At 49.4% G+C, this 24,069-nt stretch overlaps 1 protein-coding gene across 3 annotated transcripts; it reads right to left on the bottom strand.

Moving 5' to 3' along the window:
- Positions 1-561: 561 nt before the first annotated feature.
- LOC101778033 (LEAF RUST 10 DISEASE-RESISTANCE LOCUS RECEPTOR-LIKE PROTEIN KINASE-like 2.3) lies at positions 562-10,176 on the bottom strand. Of its 3 annotated transcripts, none has more exons than XM_022826852.1 (4): positions 9,277-10,176; positions 2,401-2,433; positions 981-2,046; positions 562-887 (listed from the first exon to the last, which is right to left on the bottom strand). In XM_022826852.1, exons 1-4 carry the CDS (start codon positions 10,145-10,147, stop codon positions 746-748), a joined length of 2,112 nt encoding a protein of 703 aa, XP_022682587.1. In that variant the 5' UTR covers positions 10,148-10,176; the 3' UTR covers positions 562-745. The 3 variants fall into 3 exon arrangements, with proteins under 3 accessions (XP_022682587.1, XP_022682588.1, XP_022682589.1); XM_022826853.1 differs by lacking the exon at positions 9,277-10,176 and adding an exon at positions 5,565-7,175; XM_022826854.1 differs by lacking the exon at positions 9,277-10,176 and adding an exon at positions 4,284-5,547.
- Between the last annotated feature and the right edge of the window lie 13,893 nt (positions 10,177-24,069).

Here is a 24,069-nt window from a genome sequence, read left to right as displayed (position 1 = left end):
ATCTGATTCGGTCCTTCTATTGTTTGAAAATGTATTCTGATTTTGCATTGAGACCACGAGTATTTGGATTGAGTAGTTTTCTTTTTAGGGTTCAGTTGGACGGCTTGTGGGTGTCAACTATCAACCTTAACTTTTGTTAGGAACCGGAAGGTTAAATTTAGAAACTACATAACTGTCAAGCAAAATTTATGATCCTTTAGGCCTCAGTTATACATGTGTCATGACTCATGGCTACGATCAACTTTATGCCTTCATCCTCATATTTCAACATGGCAATAATTTAGGATCCAACTATATGCTTGATCGACTCTACTAATAAGGCCGTGACTCGAAAACTATAATGCCTTGATTTTTTTCTAGTATGTGTAATGCCTTGGATACCTTTTCATTTACCTGATTCTGGTACAGATGTGTCATTAGCGTTTGGTAAATTTTGGGTGATGGATGACTATAAGGGGTGCTGGTGCGTCAGTGAAGAACAATGAGAAGGTCTAACTAACAAAGATATAGAAATGTTAGGATTATGTAGGTCTAACTAACAAAGATATAGAAATGTTAGGATTATGTCAAAATATCGTATGCATAGTTGCAAAACTTTCCTTCTTGGGGCCTTAATGACTTTGAATGCAAAATAGTATAGTGAGCATGTTTCTTTTGAGACAAGTATCAGAGTAACTTAAGATTTCTACCCTAGCTCATATAGATGCATAAGTTCAGTGCATAATTCCAATGCTAGGTAACCTTGTCACAGAGTTGGTAACCGATGTAAACTTTTTGAATTCACAACGCTCATCTCCTTCATTTTTAGCACTTCGCTAAAAACTTGAGTTTTGGTACCACTTCTTGTACTCGTGCTTTCTGCATTCAAATTGCAACATGGATCTTCGCTGCAAAAGAATGAAAAGAATTGTTTCTAAAACATCAACATTATAGTAAATAGTAGTGAGTAGTTCCAGAAATAAGTAGCGTGAACATCTTACAGAATTTGGCTGAAGTTTTGTCTCGGTGGCATGTCCAAATCATCTAAACCTCGCTCAAACATTTCCAAAACCTTTGCTATTGTAGGGCGATGCATTGGTAGTATTTGGATGCACCACAAGCCAATCACACTCATCTTTTTGGCTATTCCTTCATTTTCACTTGAGACCTCACATGCTTGTAATCCATCACCTTGTCTAACACGATCATAAATCCAATGTGGAAAATACTTTTCACTTGATTTCTGAGCAACTGATTTCACATTTTTTCTGCCTCCAACCATCTCTAATAACATCATTCCATAACTATAAACATCTGATTTTGTTGAAACAACTCCAAAGGTTCGAGAGTGAACTTCAGGAGCAATAAAACCAACTGTTCCTCTAGCACCAGTCATAGAAAGCTTGCTCTCCTTGGTATGACACAATTTGGCTAAACCAAAATCAGCAACCTTTGGGTGAAAATCCTCATCTAGAAGGATATTTTGAGGCTTGATATCAAAATGGACAATGCGTGTATTACAACTATGATGCAAGTATTCCAATCCTCGAGCAATTCCAATCGCTATTGTGTAGAGCTTATCCCATCCTAAAACTGCTTTAGGACTCTCTGAGTATATGAACTTATCCAAAGAACCATTGGGCATGTACTCATATATTAGGGCCCGCTTTGAGCCTTCCAAACAAAACCCAAATAAGCTAACAATATTAACATGAGAGGTCCTGCCAATGCTCATAACCTCGTTAACAAAATCCTCCCCTTCTCCTTTGGAGTCGTGTAAGAATTTCACAGCAACTTGATGACCATCATCTAGCCTTCCTTTGAAAACCGAACCATAACCACCTTCCCCAAGCTTATCACTAAAGGAAGACGTTATCTTTGTTACTTGTGAGTACTTGTATCTTTTTGGAGCTAGGGATCCATGCAAAACTATTAGGGCCTCAATGTTCCTTTCAGTGCTTTTGCTAGTCTTTTCACATAGGAAAAAATGTAGCTTTCCTCTCTTTCCATGCCATACAAGCATATATATACATGGTAGGAGCAAGCTTGCAGCTACTGTCATCGAAACTGAAATTAAAGCATATGTTATTTTTCTCTTTTTCTCTTGAAACAGTGAGCTGCTATATTATTATCATTCATATTTCCAAGACCGTCAACAATTCATATTTTTCTCTTTTTTATACAAAAAAAACAAAAGAAGAAGTGCAAAGTAAGAAAATATGAAGAAGCCATATAATCAAAGACAACAAATCCTCCTCCAAATTTCCCAATATGCAATAACAGTGTAAAGGTGTTAGCAATATGCAATAACTAATTAATCAAATAGATGCTGAAAACATATGATGCTACAAAGTTTCAGTAGAGCAGGAAAAGAGATCAAGTATAATAGATAAGCCATGAAGGTTGAGAGTTGATACTCACTGATACTGACTATCTTTTTCCTATTGCTTCCTCCTGCATAAGAACAGTCACTGTGAATAGCTTGTCATTTCAATTGTAAAATTGTGCAGTTTAAGTTAGTCTGACATGAAAACTTTGCCCTCTTTAGTCTATAGCTGAACTACTTTTGTTACTGCAAATAAGACTTGACAGTATATATAGGCAGAAGAAAGCCTAAAAGAAAAGGAAAAAGAAGAATTTATGACTAAACATGAAGATGATTTTCATCATTTGATGCCCAGTGGAGGAGGAGGAAGGAAGCGAGCAGCAGGAGGAGAAGCAGAGGCATATGGGGTGGCAATGGCGGAGGAATGTGAGCACGGAACAGATAGCGGGACGGATACGGATATGAGATGATAGGAGAAACTAGAAAGGACGGTGGCGACCGGTCGTGGTTCATGCCTCCATCTCTCTGAATTTGTTTATTTAAGTTTTAACATCTCATTGACTTACCGGACAACAAGTGGCAGCGGCCACGGTTGGGGATGACAACCGGCTTACGCCCTTATCAAATCATCAGCGTGGATAGTATGCTGGTTGGTGGTTTGGGTTGCCAGGTCCGTAGTCCATACTACATGGTCTCTAGCTCCCTGCTAGCCTGTTATGGCTAAGGTACTAAATAGCATTTAGCAGTATGGTAGCAAATTAGTGCTGATGTAGCGGATAGCGGATGCTATAGCGGACGCTAAGTTCAAATAGCGGAATTCACAAAATAGTCACAATTTTAAAGCATATATGAATATTAACATCAAGTTTACATTTCATGGTAAGAATCACAAATAAATAGGTATAATTAAGATGTATGGATATATATTAACATTAACTTCCCATATCAATAAATAAAAAAAATTATTTTTCATCAATAACTCTTGGTCATTACCTAAATAACCATTTTAAACATTATTATAACCATTTGATTTGATTCATGGTCATATATCACTTGAACTGTAAATATAGCGAATAGCGGCCTAACATGAGCAACAGAGGCTGCAATAGCGAGCAATAGTGGATAATAGCGGCTGTTAAGTCTATACATGCTATCTTGGGTCCGCTACTTTGTTGCGGTAGAGTACTGCTACCTCTATAACGATCGTTACGAACACTATTTAGTACCTTCGATGTGGCTCTTGTTTGAGAGAACAGAGGAATCCTTGAACTAGAACTAGGCTTAGGGCGAGTTTGGCAGGGCTCCTCGCGAGGGGCTCCTCGTGTGGAGCCGGAGCCGGAGCCGCGGAGCCACTTTTTTGGGCTCCTCCATGCAGGCCTAAAACGGCTCCGGTTCCTCCCAAATGTGCCAAAAAATGGCTCCGCGGTCAATGCCGTTTGGTGCGGCTCCGGCTCCTCCGTGCTTCGGTAAGCGCACGGAGCCAGAGCCGGAGCCCTGCCAAACTGGCCCTTAGTTTTTTATAGGTCAAAGCCAAAGCATCATCCTACTAATCGTATTTTATTCGTTTAAAAAAGTGAACTTACCTGCTCACGGTTGCAACGGTGGCTGTGGCGGTGGCGGCTGCAACGGGTCGTGGTCCCTCCAACCGTCCGATTGGTCCTCTTTTTTTAATCTCTTTCTTTTGTTTTCCTTTCTGTATTTATTTGTTCCGGTGTTAATATCTCATTGACTTGTGTGTTGGCGGACGTACGCCGGACGGCAGAGTGGCGGCGGCGAACACGCCTACCGCCGTTGGGGACGACGACATGCGTTTCGCTACACCCTTATCAAATCAGTGGGTTGGGTTGTCAGGTCCGTACTCTGGAGTCTCTACGCCTTACGCTGATGAGACTCGTTCTAGGGGAGTGCTAAATGTCTGGCTGTTCCAAGGTTCTTCTATAGGACAAAGTGATGTATTAGTTGGAAGAGTGAAATATACCTGACTTCAGTGGCACCTCCCATGTCAAGAGGAAGCCATCGCTGATGAGCTCCTCGTAGTTGCTCGCGTTCGCATGGTCATACCTCGCAAGCACCGGCACGACGGTAGAGTTGCAGCCCTCCAAGAAGTAGCTGCCATGACCATCGTAACGCTCGGCAGCGACGCGAACATACGTGTTGTTGCGGCACATCGTCTCTGCAAGCCCCACGGATGGCGGCAGCGGCTTGATGCAATTGTAGAAGATGAGATTCTGATTGAGGGGGCTGATCGAGAACGGACGACCGATCTTGGAGGTGGCGTTGCCTGTCGGGATGTAGCAGCCTAGTTCCAGGTGTCTAGAGTCATTGTGATCCTGGGTCTCAGCGATGAGCAAGGAGGCGTTGTCGTAAAAGATGCTGAGGATCTGCATGAAGAACTCGGTCTGATAGTATCCGAGGTATGGGGTGTTGTTACGGCAACGAACCAGGAACAGTGCATAGCAGTGCGTCACGGCGTCCTCCTCCGGAACGAGCCCAAACGGGAAGGAGATGTTCACAATGACGCATAGCTGGGACGGGCAGTGCTCTCTGCCTTGCCTATCTGCTGCTGGAGCAGGCATCAGTGGTGCCGAGAAGGCCACCCACACCGACGAGGCGAGGAAGACCAACAAGGCCGAAGCCATGGGAGCACGTGAAGGTTCGACGATGGCAGTAGCCTTCGGCCAGCAGCCTGACGACTTCTCCACGCTGGCCGCCGCCGCCCGGATGAGGAAGGAAGTGAGCAGGAGCAGGAGTAGCAGGAGCGGATGCGTATCGGATTGTGGATGGGGTGGCAGTGGAATGGTTTGGAGTTCGGTGACGGTGAGGGAGGAGAACAAGGAGTGGAACGGACTGGGGGGCGGAGCGGATATGAGGTGAGGGGAGAAAGGACGGTGACGAGCGGTTTGACTGGTCGTGGTCCCTCCAACCGTCTGATTGGTCCTCTTTTTTTGTCTCTTTCTTTTATTTTCCTTTCTGTATTTATTTGTTCCGGTGTTAATATCTCATTGACTTGTGTGTTGACGGACGTACGCCGGACGGCAGAGTGGCGGCGGCGAACACGCCTACCGCGGTTGGGGACGACGACATGCGTTTCGCTACGCCCTTATCAAATCAGTGGGTTGGGTCGTCAGGTCCGTACTCTGGAGTCTCTACGCCTTACGCTGATGAGGCTCGTTCTAAGGGGAGTGCTAGGAAATGTCTGGCTGTTCCAAGGTTCTTCTATAGGTCGAAGTGATGTATTAGTTGGAAGAGTGAAATATACCTGACTTCAGTGGCGCCTCCCATGTCAAGACGAAGCCATCGCTGATGAGCTCTTTGTAGTTGCTCGCGTTCGCATGGCCATACCTCGCAAGCACCGGCACGACGGTAGAGTTGCAGCCCTCCAAAAAGTAGCTGTCGTAGCTTCCCAAGCCGTCGGAACGCCCGGCGACGCGAACGAACGTCATGTTCCCGCAGGTCGTCTCCACAAGCCCGCGGCTCCACCTCTCCTCCTCCGACAGGGGCTTCGTGCAGTTGTAGAAGATCAGGTTCTGGTTAATAGGGCTGATCGAGAACGGAATACCGAGATTGTTGGAGCTGTTGTTCGTCGGGGCGTGGCATTTTTCCGAAGCAGAGTTATTGAAGTCTTGGAGCTTGTGGACATCGGCAAGGAGCAAGGAGGCGTTGTTGTAGAAGATGTCGAGGATCTGGAACTGGTGTCCGTAGAGCCCATTATGGTAGCCGAGGTACGGGGTGTTGTTCGAGCAACGAACCTGGAACCCAATCAAACCGCAGCTGGTCTCCGTGGCCTCATCCGGGACGATCGCGAACGGGAAGGTGATGTTGACTTTGCCGCATGCCACTGGCACGGTCGGGCAGTGCTCTTCTCCGGCAGCAAGAATCAGCGGCACCGACGAGACGAGGAAGAGCAGCAAGGACGGAGCCATCGGAGAAGAGTGGGAAGGTTTAGACTATTGCAGTAGCGACGAAACGAACAAAGGGGTGAATCGGTGATGGGAGCACATGAGGCACAACCGCTAAAGTGACCGACTAAATAGCGAAGGTGGGCCCGCGCGTCCTGTGTCACTGTGTGGCTGTGTTGACTGTAGCTGCCGAAATGTTTGACTGGGCATTTCGACAATCTTCAAAAGTGAACACATCTTTGCATATCATGGTGATCGAACACTGGTTGAGTGCGATGGGGAGCAGAGGAACAGCCTGGCAACAGATAAAATGATAGCTGTAGCAGGAATCTATGGTGATGTGGAGGAGTGATGCATGGCGAGGCAGATTTTGGTGGAAGAGTTGAACAGTTTACTTGCGCAGAAGTACGAGATCGAAAATTGCCGGTGCATTGTACTTTTACCTTTCATGCAGGTAGTCTTGTGGTTGCCGTGCATGGGAAAGATGCGCTGAAGTCACCACTCACTCACCACTGACCCAAGACCCAAGTCTCAAGTCTTCTTTTAAGGCCAGTCTCAGTGTACAGTTTTATTACATAATTATTAAGATTGAGAACTAGATAACTGCGCGTCTCATGAAACTCATCTCACGTATCAGGGCAGTCCCAACGCAGTGACGAGGATAGTTTCCATAGCAATAAATACACTACCACGTAGACGAATTGCTGATGTGGCTAGGGGAATTGCTATCCGTAGGGTTCGGGTGGTAGCTGGGGTAGATCCGGCGAATGAGCTGCTAGAAAGGAGAATGATGGAGGAGAGGTGAAGGCACCATAGAGAAATAATCGGAGATGGGGAAGAGGACCGGTTCGAGGTGAGAAACAAGATGGCGTATGGTACTGGTGGGCTTGATTGATGAATTGATTGGATGCCATACTCTACGGAGAAAGACCTCTAGTGGGGTTGTGCCTTTAGTTACTCCCTCCATTTCAAATTGTAGATCGTTTTGACTTTTCTAGATTCATAGATTTTGATATGCATCTAGATATACATTATACATTATGTCTAGATACATAACAAAATCTATAAATCTCAAAAAATCAAAACGACCTACATTTTGAAACGGAGGAAGTACGTAAAAAGACCAAGCATTTTTGGTATATCTTTTTATATCAAGTACGATGTTTTTTCCTTCTTTGAGTTGGATCCCCTTTTCTCTTTTTGATAGTATTGTGCTTGGAAATTGTTGAGTCAAACACTTTAAAGTTAGAACTTGAAATATTGTTTTAGATGCGGATAATTTAAAGCATACTTTTGCTAGTTTCAATTGATGAAATTAAGTGGAAGGGTCAAAATCTGAGTTCTATGATTGAAAGTTCCATTCAAGGCTCCATTGAAAGTTGGCATGCTAGTTGAAAGTTATTTTTGTCTAGTTGGAAGTCATCGATCACCCTAGTTCAAACATTTGAATTCTCTTCCTAAAAGTTGAGGTCAAGGTCGAGGTATACGTCAGTTCATTTTAAGTTTTGGTGAGAGAAAAGAGTATATATAGCTGCACACGTAACAGTAAAGTAGTATAACTTTTTTGTAAAGATAACCATAGTGGGCCCCCTGCCCTATATGTTAGGTGAAAAGATTATAACATTTTGTATCAAAAGCTTTCTCTTTGAGTTGAATTCCCTTTCCCCTTTTTGATAGTAGTATATCCTTCATGCCAATTGTCGAATCAAACACTTTAAAGTAAGAATTTGATAGTTTGAAGTCAGGGTCAAGACTCAAAGCATATTTTGGCTTGTTTGAATGTATGAATATTGGAAGTCAAAATCTGAATTCTTTGATTGGAATTTCCAATCAAGGTTCCACTGAAAGTTGGTATTTGATAGTTGAAAGCTGTTTTTACTAGTCAGAAGTCATGTATCTTTACAATTGAAACATATGAATTCTTTCATTCAATTTAAAGTTTTAGGTCAAGATCAAATTGATATATACAAATTCTGTTGACATCATGGTAATATGTGTAACCAAATAACGGGCTCCTATGTATCCTAGAATTTTCTTATAAATTGTTGTATTCCATTGGAATTTTGAAGGGATTCTACCATGAGGCTCAATGTCACACTAAAATTTTGATTTCTTCTCTCGTCTCAAAGTCATGTGTTTTTCTTATGCATTCCATCTAAATGGTTATTCATGCTGCTTTTTTACGGCAAAGCTCCAAGCTCTAAGCTTATGAACAAAGCCTATGGCAATTTGGATTTTTTTGTTCATATTTATAAATCAAACACTGCAAGACAATATTTGCCTGTAATTTGGACTGGGATCCAAAGACTATCATGTAAACCTACTTGAGATACTTGTCCATAAAAAGTGCCCCTTATTATTTTGACTAGAAAATCAGAAGTGCAGATTTGGTGGCCACTTGTGACCCTAGCCTTACGCACTTAGTGCACCCACTTGCCACAAATGGACACTTCAGCAAAGACAGCAAGTCAGCAATGCTAACGGCAACCTACTAATAGCAATAAGATATGGATCAAGCTGAAGCTTGAGGCAAGTGATGATATACCCTACCGTTGATGTGTCAGCGCACCAACGGGAACGATCATGCGCGAAAGAGCACGTGGAGAAGCTAATGGCAGGCGAAAACGACGCCCGGCAGCGGCAGGCCCCCTCCCCTGTTGCTCCGCGCCGCGGCGAGCACCCGGCAGGGAAGACGACATTGACCGCACACGCGTTTACCAGGGATTGCGGCGTGGCCAGTCCGCGCGCCACACAGTCTTAAGATAGCCATCACTCCAGCTGCCGCGGGCCATTCTACCGGTGGATCGAGGGAAACTAGCCAAGGTTACTGAGAGCGAGAGCTGCGTGCAAAATCTCCATGGGGCCTACGAGGATCCAACCCCATGGGCAGCACTACCGCGACGCCGATGCATGCGCCAGCGCCGCTGCGCCTTCGCCACGCCGCAATCCGCATGATGCAATGGACCAAGAAAGTCTTGCAGCTGAAAGCGGCATGCGCCGGGTCGCCCGCCGGCGTCCACACACGCTGACTACTGTACGTGTACGGAGGGAAGTGGGAGAGTGACAACTCACCGGAGCATGTCGACCCCGCCGCGCGCCAGCCGTCGGGGCAGAGGCATTGGAACGCCGCGGTGGCGTTGTCGTACCGGCACTTCCCGCCCCTCGCGTTGCAGGCGGAGGCGGCGCAGTCGCCGATCCCGATCCCTGCCGCCTCCCACTCCAGGACGAATCCGTCCTTCAGGAGCTGGCTGTAGTTGGCCGCCGTCATGGTCTCCGGCTCCCGCCCCAGCACTGGGAAGTACGTGTACGTGCACCCGTCCGTCGCGATCGCCGGCGGCTTGTCCCAGTAGTAGGCCCCGCCGAGGTACGCGTAGATGGGGGCACGGCAGCTGGAGGTGGCGTTCACGTACTCGTCGGGCCCGATCGGGGCCGCGCCGCCGGTGCAGTTGTAGAGGAAGCACAGGGCGCGGTTCCGGGGGCTAATGGTGAACTGGCTGATCGCGATGCTGACCGACATGTTGAAGTCGGTGCGGCACACGCCGTCGGCGGCGGCGACCCTGGTGTGGGAGGCGACGAAGGAGTAGTTGGCGTAATCGATGGAGAGGACGTGGATGGAGGAGCCCTTCAGTGAGGCTACGCTCCGGCGGCGGTCGTCGCTGCACCGGATCTCGAAGGACGGGTGGCCGCAGGGTGATGAGGTCTGGTTGCCGCTGCCCAACCAGAATGGGTATCTGAGAGTGAGGTTCCCGCATGTCGCCGGCTCGCAGTCGGCGCTTGCATGGTCTTGGAGGAGGAGCAAGGAGGCGGCCAGCGGGAAGAGGACCAGGGCCGGATGCATCAAGCTTGTTTTTCGATCAGTATAGGAGCTAGGAGGCTGCGGAATGGAGGGGATTGGGGAATGGGGATGTGTGCAAGGGGAGGCAAAGCTTGCACATATACACATGGTAGGACCAAGCCTGTAGCAACTGTCATCAAAACTGAAATTAAAGCGGATGTTATTTTTCTCTTGAAGCAGTGAGTTATATTATTATTGTTCAGATTTTCAAGATCAGAAATAATTCGTTTCTGTCGCTTTTTATGGAAATAAAATAAAAGAAGAAGTGCTTAGTGGGAAAATAGGAAAAAACTATATAATTAAAGACAACGGATCTTGCTCCAAATTGTTTAATTTATAATAGAAGACACTGCTTGAGGATAACTTGTTCTAAAATTTCATTTTAGAGTCTATGCACAAACATATATGATAACGTTATAATAGCTCTTCTATGGTCTTCCAAAGACTAGAACTAAAAAGTAACTTGTTCAATAAATAAGTACTGAAATTTGCATTACTTGATATGAAATTATGTCGAATTGTGGCATATACCTATCAGTATTGTAATCCTGCCATTATGGCCACCTGAAATACCATATAGAATATTAATTTAGAAAATCCATAAATAGCACTAATTGATTCTTTTGCTAAAAGGAATGAATGAGTGAAATATTTGACGGTTCAGTGCTCTTCGAGCTCCTCTATAAATAGAACTGGGTGTTGTAATTATGTAAGGTGCTCGCTCCCCTATAAATAAATACGAGGACACGGTCGCATTGTAATCCAACTTCTCTCATATTTCTACGAGAGTTCGTCGTCATGGAAAGGTTGCCATGCTTGTCGCACGTAACCTGGAAGGCCTTGTATGTAGCCGCACTCCGGCGGATGCGTGCCGGCGAGCCAGAACGGGTAGGCGATGGTGAGGTTCCCGCACAGCGCCGGCGCAAACGGCGTCGACGTGTTCAGGTCGACGGTGTGGTTCCCGCACGAGGCTGTCGCGCACGGCGTCGACGTGTTTACGGCAGCAGTGGCGGTGTGACTGGTTAGCAGAGCGAGCAGTAGCACGGCGGCTGCAGGAGCAAGGGACGGTTGCATCTTTGCAACGCGATAGGAGGGACTGCAAGTGTGCTAACAAGGTGCCGCAGAGGAGAAGCCGGCAATCACCAGACCATGTTGGTGGCTGGTTTTATTTTTCCCTGAGAAAGTTATGAAAGTGGTAAGTCAGCGAATGATGATGGTTCGACGAATGCAACTGTTGTAGGCGAAGTTTGACAGGTTAGTCTTCTGAGCTGAACTGACAGAAACTTAATTCAATTTCCGTGGCCGTGTGGGAGCCGGGAGTAGGTCCAAGTCTAGTCTCCTCCAACACTGCTGGTTGGTCAGTCTAATCTGACTATTCCACGTCAAAGTATCTCTATGACTATTTGTTGCACGAGCAGAACCAGAACTTGTTTTTTTTATACTAATACAATGCAAGAAAACAAATGCAAGGGACCTACGAAGGATCGATAGGGGCAGGACTAAAGCAACGCCAATGTGCTGCCAAGATGCAGTGGATTTATAAGCCATGCAACTAGCAGATGGACATGCCAAATCCTGCTATGAGCATCCACTCATGTTGCTGACTATTGTACTAGGGAAAAAAGATTATATATATGCATCCATCCCTGATCCCTCTTCTAAATGCAAACTTGTGCAGTCCCAGTCCGATGGATGAGTCCCATTTCGCAAATCCATACCACTCCCTTGATTTCTCAGAGGAAGCCTTCAGTTATAAATCAGTGTATAAATAAAGCTGATCGGTGCGGTTTGGTGCAGTTACAAAATCAACATGGTCTGGGAGATCGGCGGCGGCCGGGAGGCCCGTGGAGACGGTCTGGGGCAACAACACCGTCGACGTCGACCACTCCAAGAGCCATCAGAATCGGAGGACGAGCTGAGTGCAATCACAGGAGAGGACTAGCACCGTATGCACCAGTTTTCTGAAACCAACACCTTACCAACCTTTGGAGCTGCATCCGGTCTTAAAACAAACCTAGACAAATGCCTTGTCTCTCCCATACAATGCGACCTGGAACAGATAATCAGGCTGCTCAAATTCTTCCCCGGTCATCTCGAACCCCTACCATGCAAGTACTTGGGAATACCGCTGTCAGTCAAAAAGCTTCGCAGGAATGACCTGATGCAGTTGGTGGATAAGGTTTGTGATGGATTGCCCACATGGAAGGCGAAGCTAATGAGCAGGGCAGGACGCACAGTCTTAGTTAAGGTAAAAATGTCAGCCATTCCAATTCACACGGCTATCGCGGTCGCCATCTCTTCATGGGCAATCAAGCAAATAGACAAGCGCAGGAAGGCCTTTCTATGGAAAGGTACAGAAATGATTTCTGGCGGTCATTGTCTCCTTGCATGGACGAAATGCTGTCGACCTTCTATTTTGGGAGGTCTAGGAATTACGGACCTACGCCTCATGGGATATGCTCTAAGAATGCGGTGGTTCTGGCTTAAGAAAATTGACACTTCACGTTCATAGCATAACTTACCTGATTCAATTGAACAGCAGGTCGCCCAATTGTTCTACTACTCCACCTCAACTCAAGTAGGCGACGGCAAGAACATCCTTTTATGGGAGGATAGATGGATTGACGGTCGCTCGATTGCAGAGATTGCTCCATGTCTCCTTCAGGCGATTGGTCCTAGAGCTCGCAAAAAAAAGGACAGTAAGTGAAGGATTGCAAGATGGAAAATGGGTCAGGGACATTACTGGAGCATTGATTGTTCGAGTTCTTCTTGAATACATAAGCATTTGGACCAAGTTACAACAGATCACATTACAGGAGGATACACTTGACAAGGTATTGTGAAAATGGACTCAAGACAGGAACTTCTCAACGGCATCGGCCTACAATGCATTCTTCATTGGACAGTATGAAATACATGGGGCAAAGGCTTTGTGTAAGACCCGAGCACCCCCTAAATGCAAATTCTTCATATGGCTTGCTATCAATGGACGCTGCTGGACAGCCTCTAGACGCAAGAAACATAATCTTTAAAATGACGACACTTGCATTCTTTGTACCCAGGAGTCTGAAACCATAAACCATCTGCTAGTTAGGTGTGTCTATGCAAGGGAGTTGTGGCATCTTATTCTATCGGAACTGAATTGGCAGCACTTAGCACCCTCTGTTTCTGAGTCCTCCTTTCCTGACTGGTGGCTAGTAGTGAGAAAACGTGTGGATAGGTCAGCCAGGAAAACATTAGACTCTCTCATTATCCTGGTGGGTTGGTCCATTTGGTTGGAAAGAAATGAAAGAACTTTCAATCATGCTCAGATGACGACGGGGATGCTGTCCATTTTGGCAGGATTTCATTGCCTGGCGCCATTTACAGCAGCCGCCCACCCCAACATCATACCTGGTAACCTGTTAGTAGGGTCGCAGCAAGGTGCAAATGTAATTTCTTCTTAATTCTTGTATGCGCTAGCAGGTCATCAATCTCAGATGACGCTGCAAGTTCTTGTAACCAAACTTTTCTTCTTCTCTTAATGAAATACGTGCTAAGGTATGATCGCGGAAAAAAAACACCTTACCAACCTTCTCAAGTAGTGACGTGACGTCTATCGGAATCTGCAGAGCGCGGATAATTACAATGCAGCACCAAGTTTTACAATAAGAGTGTGGAATTTCTCTGACAAATTGTGTTCTTTTCTTTCTTTTTCTTTTTTTTTGGACTGAATTGTGACAGATTGTATATTGAGCCATCGAAGGCAAAGCAACGGGATGGAAGATGTCTGGCTCAGACCGGCACAAGTTTACGGCACGGCGGGCATATGGATGGACCCAGGACGCATCACGGTCCAACTTTTGATGATGGGCCCTCACCACTGAATGGGCTCGGCTGCGTAGAGCATGGTGGCCTAGTCCATGGAGATCCGCCCTGCGCCGGCGTCGTCTACCCGTCTCGCCGTCGTCCGTCGAGATGCGCGGCGGTGAACAGAACCATCCCCAGCCACTGCATTCTCGGCCATCTCCTACGGCGCACTCGCAGCTGGTACTATCCCATGAGGAAATCTCCCCAGTCTACGCCTTGCCGCATCGCCGACTCGGTGCCGGTGATTGGGGCTGCAGATGGAGAGGACTGCAGGATCCAATCTCGCGCCACTATTGGGTAGTTCCTTGGGTACGCCCGCCTGCTCTAGCCTTGTTGCTTTGGGAGAATCGGAGAAGCATCAGGTATTAAGGAACCATGTAAGTATCATGCACTTCGACTGCTCCGTTCTTCCGTGTATTTACTCACAGATGTGATTTTTAAGTTGAGTCAGATACTCAGATGCGTACATCAATTTGATTTGGTGCTTATACTGTTTGAGAAACGTACTCCGATTTTGCAATGAGATCATGTGCATTTGGATTAAGTAGATTTTTTTTGGTTCAGTTAGATGTGGGTATCAACTGTCAACCTTAAAGGTTAACTTCTGGTAGGAACCTGAATAATTACTCAGAAAAAATTAAAATTGATGCACCGGTATTTGGAACCTAACTCAAATAGTCAAGCAAGCAGCAATGCAAGGCGTTTGACAGGATGTGCGCCCCCGACCGGTATCCTGCAGAGACAAATGTGCGCCCCCAACCCGCTACCCCTCCCGTCGTCGTCCCCTCGCCGCCGGCGGACGGCGGAGCCCAACCCGCCCACCCCACCAAAGATCCTGAGCCGCCAGCCACAACACCAAACTGCACCAAAGCAGATCCACGCGTCCTCCACCCTGGCGCAGCAAAGCCCGTGGGAGAGCTTCTTCCTCGATTCCCCACCTCTGCCGCCACGCCATGGTTGCCCGCTGACCGACGAGGTCGATTGGGTGCCACCCACGCCGGATCCGTGCTCCCCCCAACTGGATCCGGTGCTGGCCACGCCAAAACCCCTTTCCACCTACGCGGAAGCCGTCCGCCGCGGCAGGTCAGGCCCCCCGTCAACAGCATTTACTCCACCGCCTGCCCAAGATCCGCTAGCTCGCCGCTCACCTGCGCACCAGGATCTCCCTGCTACAGCCTTTACTCCACCACGCCGTCCCCACATCTAAGCCCTTGTTTACTTCCCTCCAAACTCCCAACTTTAACACTATACAAAAAGAAGATTCCCCATCACATCAAATTTGCGGTACATGCATGGAGTACTAAATGTAGACGAAATCAAAAACTAATTGCACAGTTTTGTTGTACTTTGCGAGACGAATCTTTTGAGCCTAATTAGTCAATATTTGGACAATAATTCACAAATACAAACGAAACGCTACAGTGTCGCATTTATAGCAAAATGCCAATTTTGCAACTCCCAACTTGGGAAGTAAACAAGGCCCAAATCCACCGGAGCCGAGGAGACTGCTCGAGCAGGAGGCAGTACAAGACATGGCATGGAGTCGGGCTGGATAGTGGTACGAGGCCACAGACGACATTCAATGCGTCTTGAGCGTGCCAGCCCACGCCAGCGCGACGGCCGACAAGACCCCTCTTCAAGGCCATCTTCAAGGTGCCGGCCAACCGCAACTCTCCAAGCCTTCAATCTGGCCACCGCGGGGAGGTGCTTCAACTGCCTCGCCTGGGACCATCGCGCGTCTGCTTGCAGAGACCCAGTTTGGTGCTTCTGCTGTCGCCGGTCGGGGTACCGGGAATGCCACTGTCATGCCCGCCGTCAGCAACGCCCAACCCCGACTCCGGACCACTGACACCAGCAAATCAACTCCCCAGTGCGCCGGGCCACAACTCATCCACCGCCACCAACTCCTCTGCCCCCGCTGCCTCAACCGTCATATCCTACGCCTCATCCACCGCCGCCACTGTCGCTGCACCCGGGCGTCAAGCCGATGGCGATTGGAGACCCTACACACGTCCTGATGTGGGACGGTCTTCATCCCCAACTCCTTCAACCTCGAACAGGATGCCCGTGGCTTGGAGGGATGCACACTGGTCTCGTGGGCAATCCACCTGCCACGGTGCGCTGGGGCTCAGGACATTGAAACCCTCCTGCTCAACAAGCTGCAGCTGCGCCGTGGCACCATCACCATCACCAGCAACCAACCGGAGCCATTCCTAATCCGGTTCGAGCACAACGACAAGTGCGATGAGGCAAGGCGACAAGGTAGATTCTAGGGCAATGACATCAACATTTGCCTGCAGCGCTGGCGCAGCCTCACGCACGCGCTGGGCATGTGGATCTTCTACTGCGACAGGGTCTACTTTGATGGTATCCCTAGCCATGCTTGGACGCCGGACATCGTCGAACGCGTCATTGGTAGCAAATGCGCCCTACAGTGCATCAACACCGACCTCGTCCAACCGACGGACACGAGGCATATTGACCTGTACGCGTGGATTGCCAATCCGAGCCAGATCCCCAAGCGCTTGTGGCTAGTCTTCACCCACAAGCCATCCGACAAATCCACGGCAACGGTCTTCATCACACAGGAGCTGCGTCACAGGAGCTGCTGGAACGCTAGCAGCAAGGAATTCGCTACGAGGTTTTCCTTCACATTGGCCTCGTTGAGGACTACTTGGCAGCAGCCCATGACCTGCTAGGCGTGGTGGCAAACCCTGCCGCCTTCGCTCCGATCTGACGTCCCTACGTTTGGCGCTACGGCATCATGGATGGAGCTCTAGTGGAGACAAGGTCAAGGTTCTCGGTGCGCCTTTCTCAGCCACCCCGCGAGCACGATGGCCGCGACCAGGAGCACCCGCATGACAAAAGGTGAGCGGCTGGCAAGCAGAGGCGCGACAGAAGGCGCGACTACAAGCGTGGGGACGGCAGGCGCCGCGCTGATGGGCGCACCTGCAAGGAAGGGGGATTCACTTAGCCTCAGCGCAATGACAACGACGACGACGGCAGCGGCGACGACTACACGCACCCCGGCCGGGGGGTTAGTGGCACTCACCGCAACCCCGAACGGCACGATGTCGTGCGCGCGGGAGCCGACATGGTCACCACGCCGCCGGGACGGAGCATTCCATGGTGGACGTCGCAGGAGTGAGGGAGCTGCGCATCTGCAAACTCACCTGCCTTGCCGAATGTGGAGGAGCTCAGAGCCATGGAGCCTACGACAGTGCAAGCTCTATTTTGTGCGCAGGCCTCGGCGCTCAAGAAAGGGATGCAGGCACGTCTCGGTGACATAGCGAAGGTGTGGCTTCATGATGCTGCGGGCTACATCGACAAGGCATGCCGCCTCGCTTACCGGCTTGGCATCGACGACGCCCCTGCCACGGCACGCTGGAACCTCATCACCGGGAATGGAACCTGGTCTGTCCATAGTGAGTCACTAATCTCTACTAACCGAGTTTTTGATAGAATTAATATGGTAATGGCACCAACAACCGCTGATGTCGAACGTGCTCTTCGTTGCCTAGAGATCACAACTTCGGCAGCGGCGACTATGGCCGTGGCCATGACGCCAGGAGCGGAGTGCTCGGCAACCATTGCTGCGATGGCCATGCCTGCGAGGCCGGGAGACGATGTCGCGGTGGCCGCCGTCACAGTGGCTGCGGCTGCAACACCGAGAGAGGAGGCTCCGGTGGTTGCTTCTGCTATGGCCACGGCGGAAAGGCTGGGGCAGGAGGCCCTGGCGGAAGCGGCTGGCTCAAAGAAGGCATAGATGTTAGGCCAACAGGCCCACACAGCTTCGAACACAGCGGAAAGGCTGGGCTAGGAGGCCCTGACGGAAGCGGCCTACTCGAAGAAGGCCCATATGTTGGGCCAATAGGCCCACAAAGCTTCGGCACAAAAGGTCGCAACAGGCCAAACGCAGGCTGTCATAAACGGGCCTCCCAACCTGCCTACAGTGAACGTGGCAAGTGGGCCTCCCAACAAGCCTGCAAATGCTGCTTGGCCTGTCCCATGTGGGGAAACTGCAAGCGTAGAAGATGACAATCACCTGGTGCCTCCGGCTAGTGAGCCAGCACCGGCCGTCAACGGCTGCTCGCAGACACCGCACGTCCAGAACCTTTTCGCAACCCTGCACCACCGGCGCTACAACAACAGCTAGTGCGACGCACGTGCTAGCACTGCACCTTTGACATGAACGAGGTGCGGCGAAGCGCGCGACTAGCTAGGAAGCCGACGATGCCGACTATGGAGCGAGCATAGTGGAACCTAAGGAGGAAGCTTAGCGTCAGTGATGACGAATTGGCGCCAATTGAGCAGGTTCTCCAAGACTTCATCAGCATGTTCCAGGGGAGCCTTCCAGAGTTCGTCATAGCAGCCATGACCGCTCTCTTCGACCTCGACGATGACGCAGCAGACCAGATGAACGAAGCGCTTCTCCAGATGGTGGGCGACCCGGTACAAGACCTACAGCAGAAGTAGAACGTGGTGCCATGATGATCCAAACAAGGCGCACTACCTACGCATGTCAATAGCACGCAATGTATCGTTATTGCATTGTATCATCAGTTCCTCACCCTGCTGGGTGCGACCTTCGGAGAGGACATTTGACTAGCCCTGCTGGCATCGACCTTCAGGCAAAATTCATGACCTACAAACTCCACCCTGCTGGCCATGACCTTCAGGCGATCTCCAAGTTGAACTCACGCTGCACTGTTTTGTTTGCCTATTCGTGACACTTAAGCCAGCGAACAAAGCAACTCCCAGATGATTGGCAACTTTGAGGTAATGTGGTGGAATGTGCGAGGTCTCAATGCTCCGGCTAGATGTCTAATGGTTTGTGAAACAATTGCAATGACAACATGTCACATTGCAAGAAATGAAACTACAAAACATCGACGGGGATCTAGTTGCCTTCTTGGGGGGCATGGCCTGAACAAATTTGCCTACAAACCAGCTCTAGGCACAAAGGGAGGAATCCTCATCCTCTGGGACAACGGGGTGATCAACATAGAGGATGTTCAAATTGGCCAATTCTCCATTTCGGCAACAACAGTAGTGAAGCATAGCACATCATCCTTCCAGCTAACGACAGTGTATGGCCCGTCACGACGTGTTGCAAAACCTGCATTCCTACGACACCTACGTGCTATGAGACCGGCCGACGACACGCGATGGCTCATCCTAGGCATTTCGACCTCATTTACAGGGCGAGAGATAAGAATAATAGAAATCTTAATCGGCGATTGAGGAGGCATTTCAGAGCTGCACTAAATTACTGCGATCTAAAAGAAATACATTTGCACAACATCTGGAGTAACACTAGGCGTTGACCAACATTAATATGGCTCGACCAAGTTTTCTGCAATGAGAGCTGGGATCTATACTTCAATGACCATGTCCTACATGCACTTTCCTCCTCACACTCTAACACTGCCCGCTACTATTGGCGCAACAATCTGGGCCCAGATGCCCGACACCTTTTAAATTTGAAAATTTCTGGACGTGCCTACCTGGCTTCCATGAAGTAGTCACCCGAGAATGGTCCAAGCTGATGAGTCACACAGAGCCTTTTTACATATTGGGGCACAAGCTGCATGCCACTGCCCGCGCGCTTCAAGCATGGAGTAGGTCATTCATTTCAGATGCCAAACTAAAGCTACACATGGCCCAAGAGGTCATTGTACACCTTGACACGGCTGAAGAGACCAGAGCGCTATCTAACGCAGAATACTCCTTGCGTCATAAGCTAAAAAGGAGGCTTTTGGGAGGGCGGCTATTGAAAAAACAAGAAAAAAATAATGCTCCAGAATCACCTACATATGCGAGGGAGACGCAAATACAAAGTTCTTCCATCTAAAGGCGAACGCTAGAAGAAGGAAAAACTTCATCCAGAGGTTAAAGAAGGAATGTGGCTGGGCAATAACCCACCAAGACAAGCAAAGGGTAATTCAAGACCACTTTAAGAACATGATGTGCTTGCCGCAGCATCGCACTAGAGACCTAAACTGGGAGATTATGGACTTTCCAGCGGTGGATCTACGCGCGCTTGATAGCCCCTTTTCAGAGGAAGAAATACTTCATGCAATCATAGAGCTTCCAAAGAACAAGGTGCCAGGACCGGACAGCTTCACCGGCCTTTTCTTCAAATCGTGTTGGCACATAATCAAAGGTGATGTCACAATGGCCGTTAATGCCTTCCACAACATTCGTTGCAAAGACCTCAACCTCCTCAACATAGCTAATGTAGTTGTGGCGGATCCACTTCGAATTTACTTGGTTAAACATGATTAAGCCGCATGATACGCGACGCTCACGCCTAAACCGAGTAAACATGAAGTGCCGTTGGAGTTCATCCGATTTAACCACTTGAATAGGACCGAATAGCAAACCCACACGAAGGTGAGCGGTTCCAGAGAATACAACAAGTCCACCGAGTTATCAAATTAACCATTTAGTTTGGCCATAAAACAACATCAGAGTTTACAAGTTCAGAAGAGAAACAACAGAAGGTAACAACTAGCGGAAGCTAACTCGTCGGGGTCGGACATCCCTGGTGAGGCCCACCGGGACATCAGTGATCCCTCTCCTCGCCGTCCAAGGAGGGATCCCACTCAACCGTCCAACCCGGAGGGAGTTGGGGCGGCCAAGTGCCAGCAGAGGGAGGCTCAGAGGCAGCAACTTCACCTGAAAAGAAGAGCCACAACAAGGCTGGGCTACTAAGCTCAACAAGACTTAACCGACAGGGAGTACGCTACCCCACTTCTTCTAGACATGCAAAGCTTTTTGGCTGAGGGGTTTGCTTTGCCAAAAGCACTAGGTGTATCCCTACTTTCAAAGTTTTAGCTCAGGTTCTAAGTTCATTATCCAGTCTAAGTTAGCAACTTATTCTAAGCAACCATAGAACCAACCAAGGGTATATATACATATCATCACAAACCATGTCATCATCAGATTCCTTTATTACTCGGGATGACATAGCGATCAAGCAATCTCAAACTGTGAGAGGCAGACGAATCGATTTCGAGTTTCTTAACCATGCATGGCGAACCTAATCTCACGATATCCGCGCACCACAAGGGTCGCTTCCTGTGTCGGCCGTCCCCATCAATTCCCAGGCGCGTGTCAGGTCCAAACTTCCCTTGGCATGCAATGCTCCACAGTCCCGGCCTCTACCGTACTGTGACCACACTTGCACCCACATGATGCACCATGGGAACCTTATTCCAGGGACAACAGGGGTATAAGCCACGCTCTAGTTCAATCAGGTACTAGGCTTCCCCATCCCATACTAGGTATGAGATTAGTACTTTCAAACACTTGATCACAAACACCACCACTGTCGGGCCTTAGCAAGTTTCATAGACATACGGGGCGATCAACCGACCACCAAAAAGTTACCCAAAACCCTGCCCCGTCCATCATCCTTATAGTTGTAACAGAAGGGGAAACAACCAACTCCTACAACTCGCGAGTGATAGGAAATCACTCGGCTTTTACCGTTTCCTATTTAAGCAAAGCATCTACCCGGTCCAACAGCTAGTGTTCAGATCAAGGAAGCTAAGTTATGCATCTATGGTTCCAAACAACTCCTATACGTAAATGCACAAGCATGATAAAGAAGGCATGCGCAAGTTTGGTAAAAAACATAGGGAAATTCATGCATCCAGGGCTTGCCTTCGAGCAAGGAGGAGGGAAACTGCTCGTCTGCTTGGGCAGCTTCGGCTTCTGGAGGCAGGAGCTCGGCTACACCTTCTTCTTCTGGCGTCGGGTGCAACTCGTAGAAGCCGTCGGCGAGACGCAGCTCTACACGAATGCAATGCATTGGTTAGCATTTAGACGGTTATTTCAACAGCAACACTTGCAAGTTTGAGCCCAGAAATTTGCGGCAAGTTACAGGAGGGTGGGGAGGTTCGCTTGAGTTGATGGAGATCAAGATATGAGGGTCGGATGGGAAGGAACTTATGATCAGACCCTTAATCTAGAGGAATAGATGTGCTAGGGATCCTCAGACTTAACGCTGAAAAGTCCCCAAGTTTTACACATATACCCTCGGTTCAAGGAAAAAGATACAGCCGAGCCCTCGGGCGAGGTGGAGAAGGGTCGGCGGAACAGACAGGGTCGGGCGAGACGGAACCGGGGTCGGGCGGATAGGGGGGGGGTCGGGCGAGACGGACAAAAGGGTCGGCAGCTTACCTTCATCTTACAGAGGAGGCTTGGGCGGAAGGACTAAGGGGCTTGGGACAGCGGCGAGGATGTCCGGCGGTATTCCGGCGGCGGCGGTGCTTCTTGTGGATCACAAGCAAGCTCTGGGGCAGCACTGAAAGCAGTGGCTGGTGGATTCGGGGAAGGTGGTGTTTGCGCGGAGAGGAGAGTTCCTCAGACTTAGGTGGTGGCGCTGTGAGCACGAACAGGGAGTAAGAGAGAGGGCAGCGATGGCAAAGGGGAACTCCGGCGGGGCTCCGGCATTCCATTTTATAGCTGCGCGGAAGAGGGAAGGGGGAAGCGGCGCAAAGGCCGGGGAAGAAGCGATGGAGTGCCCTGCTGGGGCGACGATTGAGCGACGAGGGCGGTGGAGCAGGAATCGGGGATGACACCGGCGGTTATTGGGCACTGACGTCAGGGCGGCGTAGGCGCGGGTTTGCCGGTGGTTGAGATTTGGCAGAGGTGGGCGTCGTCATGCGGTGGATCTGATGGAAGTGACTGGGAAAACGACGCTAGAAACGAGGGCGCACAGGTGAGAAGACAGGCGGCTGCGGTCGCGCGGGCGAGCGCGGAGCAACAGATTGTCGGGGAGGAGCTTCTGACAAGGCGGGAAAAGGAGCTGTCGCTGCCGCGGTCTGGGTTGGCGGAGGAGGAATCGTCGCGTAGCGAGGACCGGGGCGGCGCGACTGTGGAGAGGTGACGGAAAAGACGGGCGGCATCGGGCTCTGCAGCCGGGATCTGGCGATGTGATGATGGGCGCGGGCGGCGAGGTGCTGCAGAAAGGGTAGCAGAGGAGCTTCTACCGCGATTGGGGAAGGGGGCGCGAGAATCCATCCGGTCGTGGCCGGCGACGAGGTGGAACGGCGGGCGTCGGAGGAGTTGAGCCACGCGGCTGGGGAATTCTGAAGCGGGCATGCAACTCGAGTGCGCCTGTCGCGGGAGATCTGGAAGAAAGATCTCGTGGGTCCACCGGTCAGTCTCGGAGGTCCACGGCTCGAATTGAAGGGCGACGCTGTGGGATGGCTTAGAAAGATCCGACGGTGGGTTGGGGGTCGGCGGGGTCGGAACTCGGGAAACACGGCGAGGGGTCGGATCGAAGGGGTCGGGAGATCTGGAGGTTGAACACTTAGGCTGGGAAAACTGAGACAGGTGATAAGGGACTCGGATTAAGATTGACGCAAAGGATTTTTATCCGAGGCCATTACAGTAGTACTACTCCCCAAGAAGGAGGGGGCCGAAAGCATCCAAGACTTCAGACCAATCAGCCTAACACACGCCATCGCCAAAATCATCAGTAAAATACTTGCGCTACGTCGAGCGCCATTTATGGAAGCACTAATATCGCCATGTTAGAGTGCCTTTATCAAAGGAAGAAGTGTCCATGACAACTTCTTGTATGTTCGGAATATGAGCCATCGATTCCACAGGAACAAAGCACCTACTTTACTAATGAAGCTGGACATCTCAAAGGCCTTCGACTCGGTGCATTGGGACTACCTACTCTCACTACTCTAGCACAGAGGCTTCCCCCCAAGATGGCGGGACTAGATCACGACAATGCTCACCACATCCACTTCAAAAATTCTATTGAACGACATCCTGTTAGACTCGATTGTGCATAGACACGGCCTACGACAAGGAGACCCATTGTCCCCTTTCCTCTTCATCCTGGCGATAGACCCACTATACCAGCTAATACACAAAGCAACGGACTTAGGCCTACTAAGCAAGCTGGAGGGGCGAGTAGCACACGCATGTATCTCAATATATGCTGACAACGCAGTTAGCTTCATAAAGCCAACAGCTGCAGACATTGCGAATGCCACACAACTATTGAGCCTTTTTGGCGAGGCAACCGAACTGAGAACAAACCTTCAAAAAACAAGTGTGGCTCCAATAAGCTGTGAGTGTGTCAACCTGGAGGAAATCCTATCGAGGCTCCCAATAACTACAACAGGACTCCTGATAAGACACCTCAGACT

Source organism: Setaria italica, chromosome V (assembly GCF_000263155.2).
Source record: "Setaria italica strain Yugu1 chromosome V, Setaria_italica_v2.0, whole genome shotgun sequence".
NCBI lineage: Eukaryota > Viridiplantae > Streptophyta > Magnoliopsida > Poales > Poaceae > Setaria > Setaria italica.
This window is presented reverse-complemented; position numbering and strand designations above follow the sequence as displayed.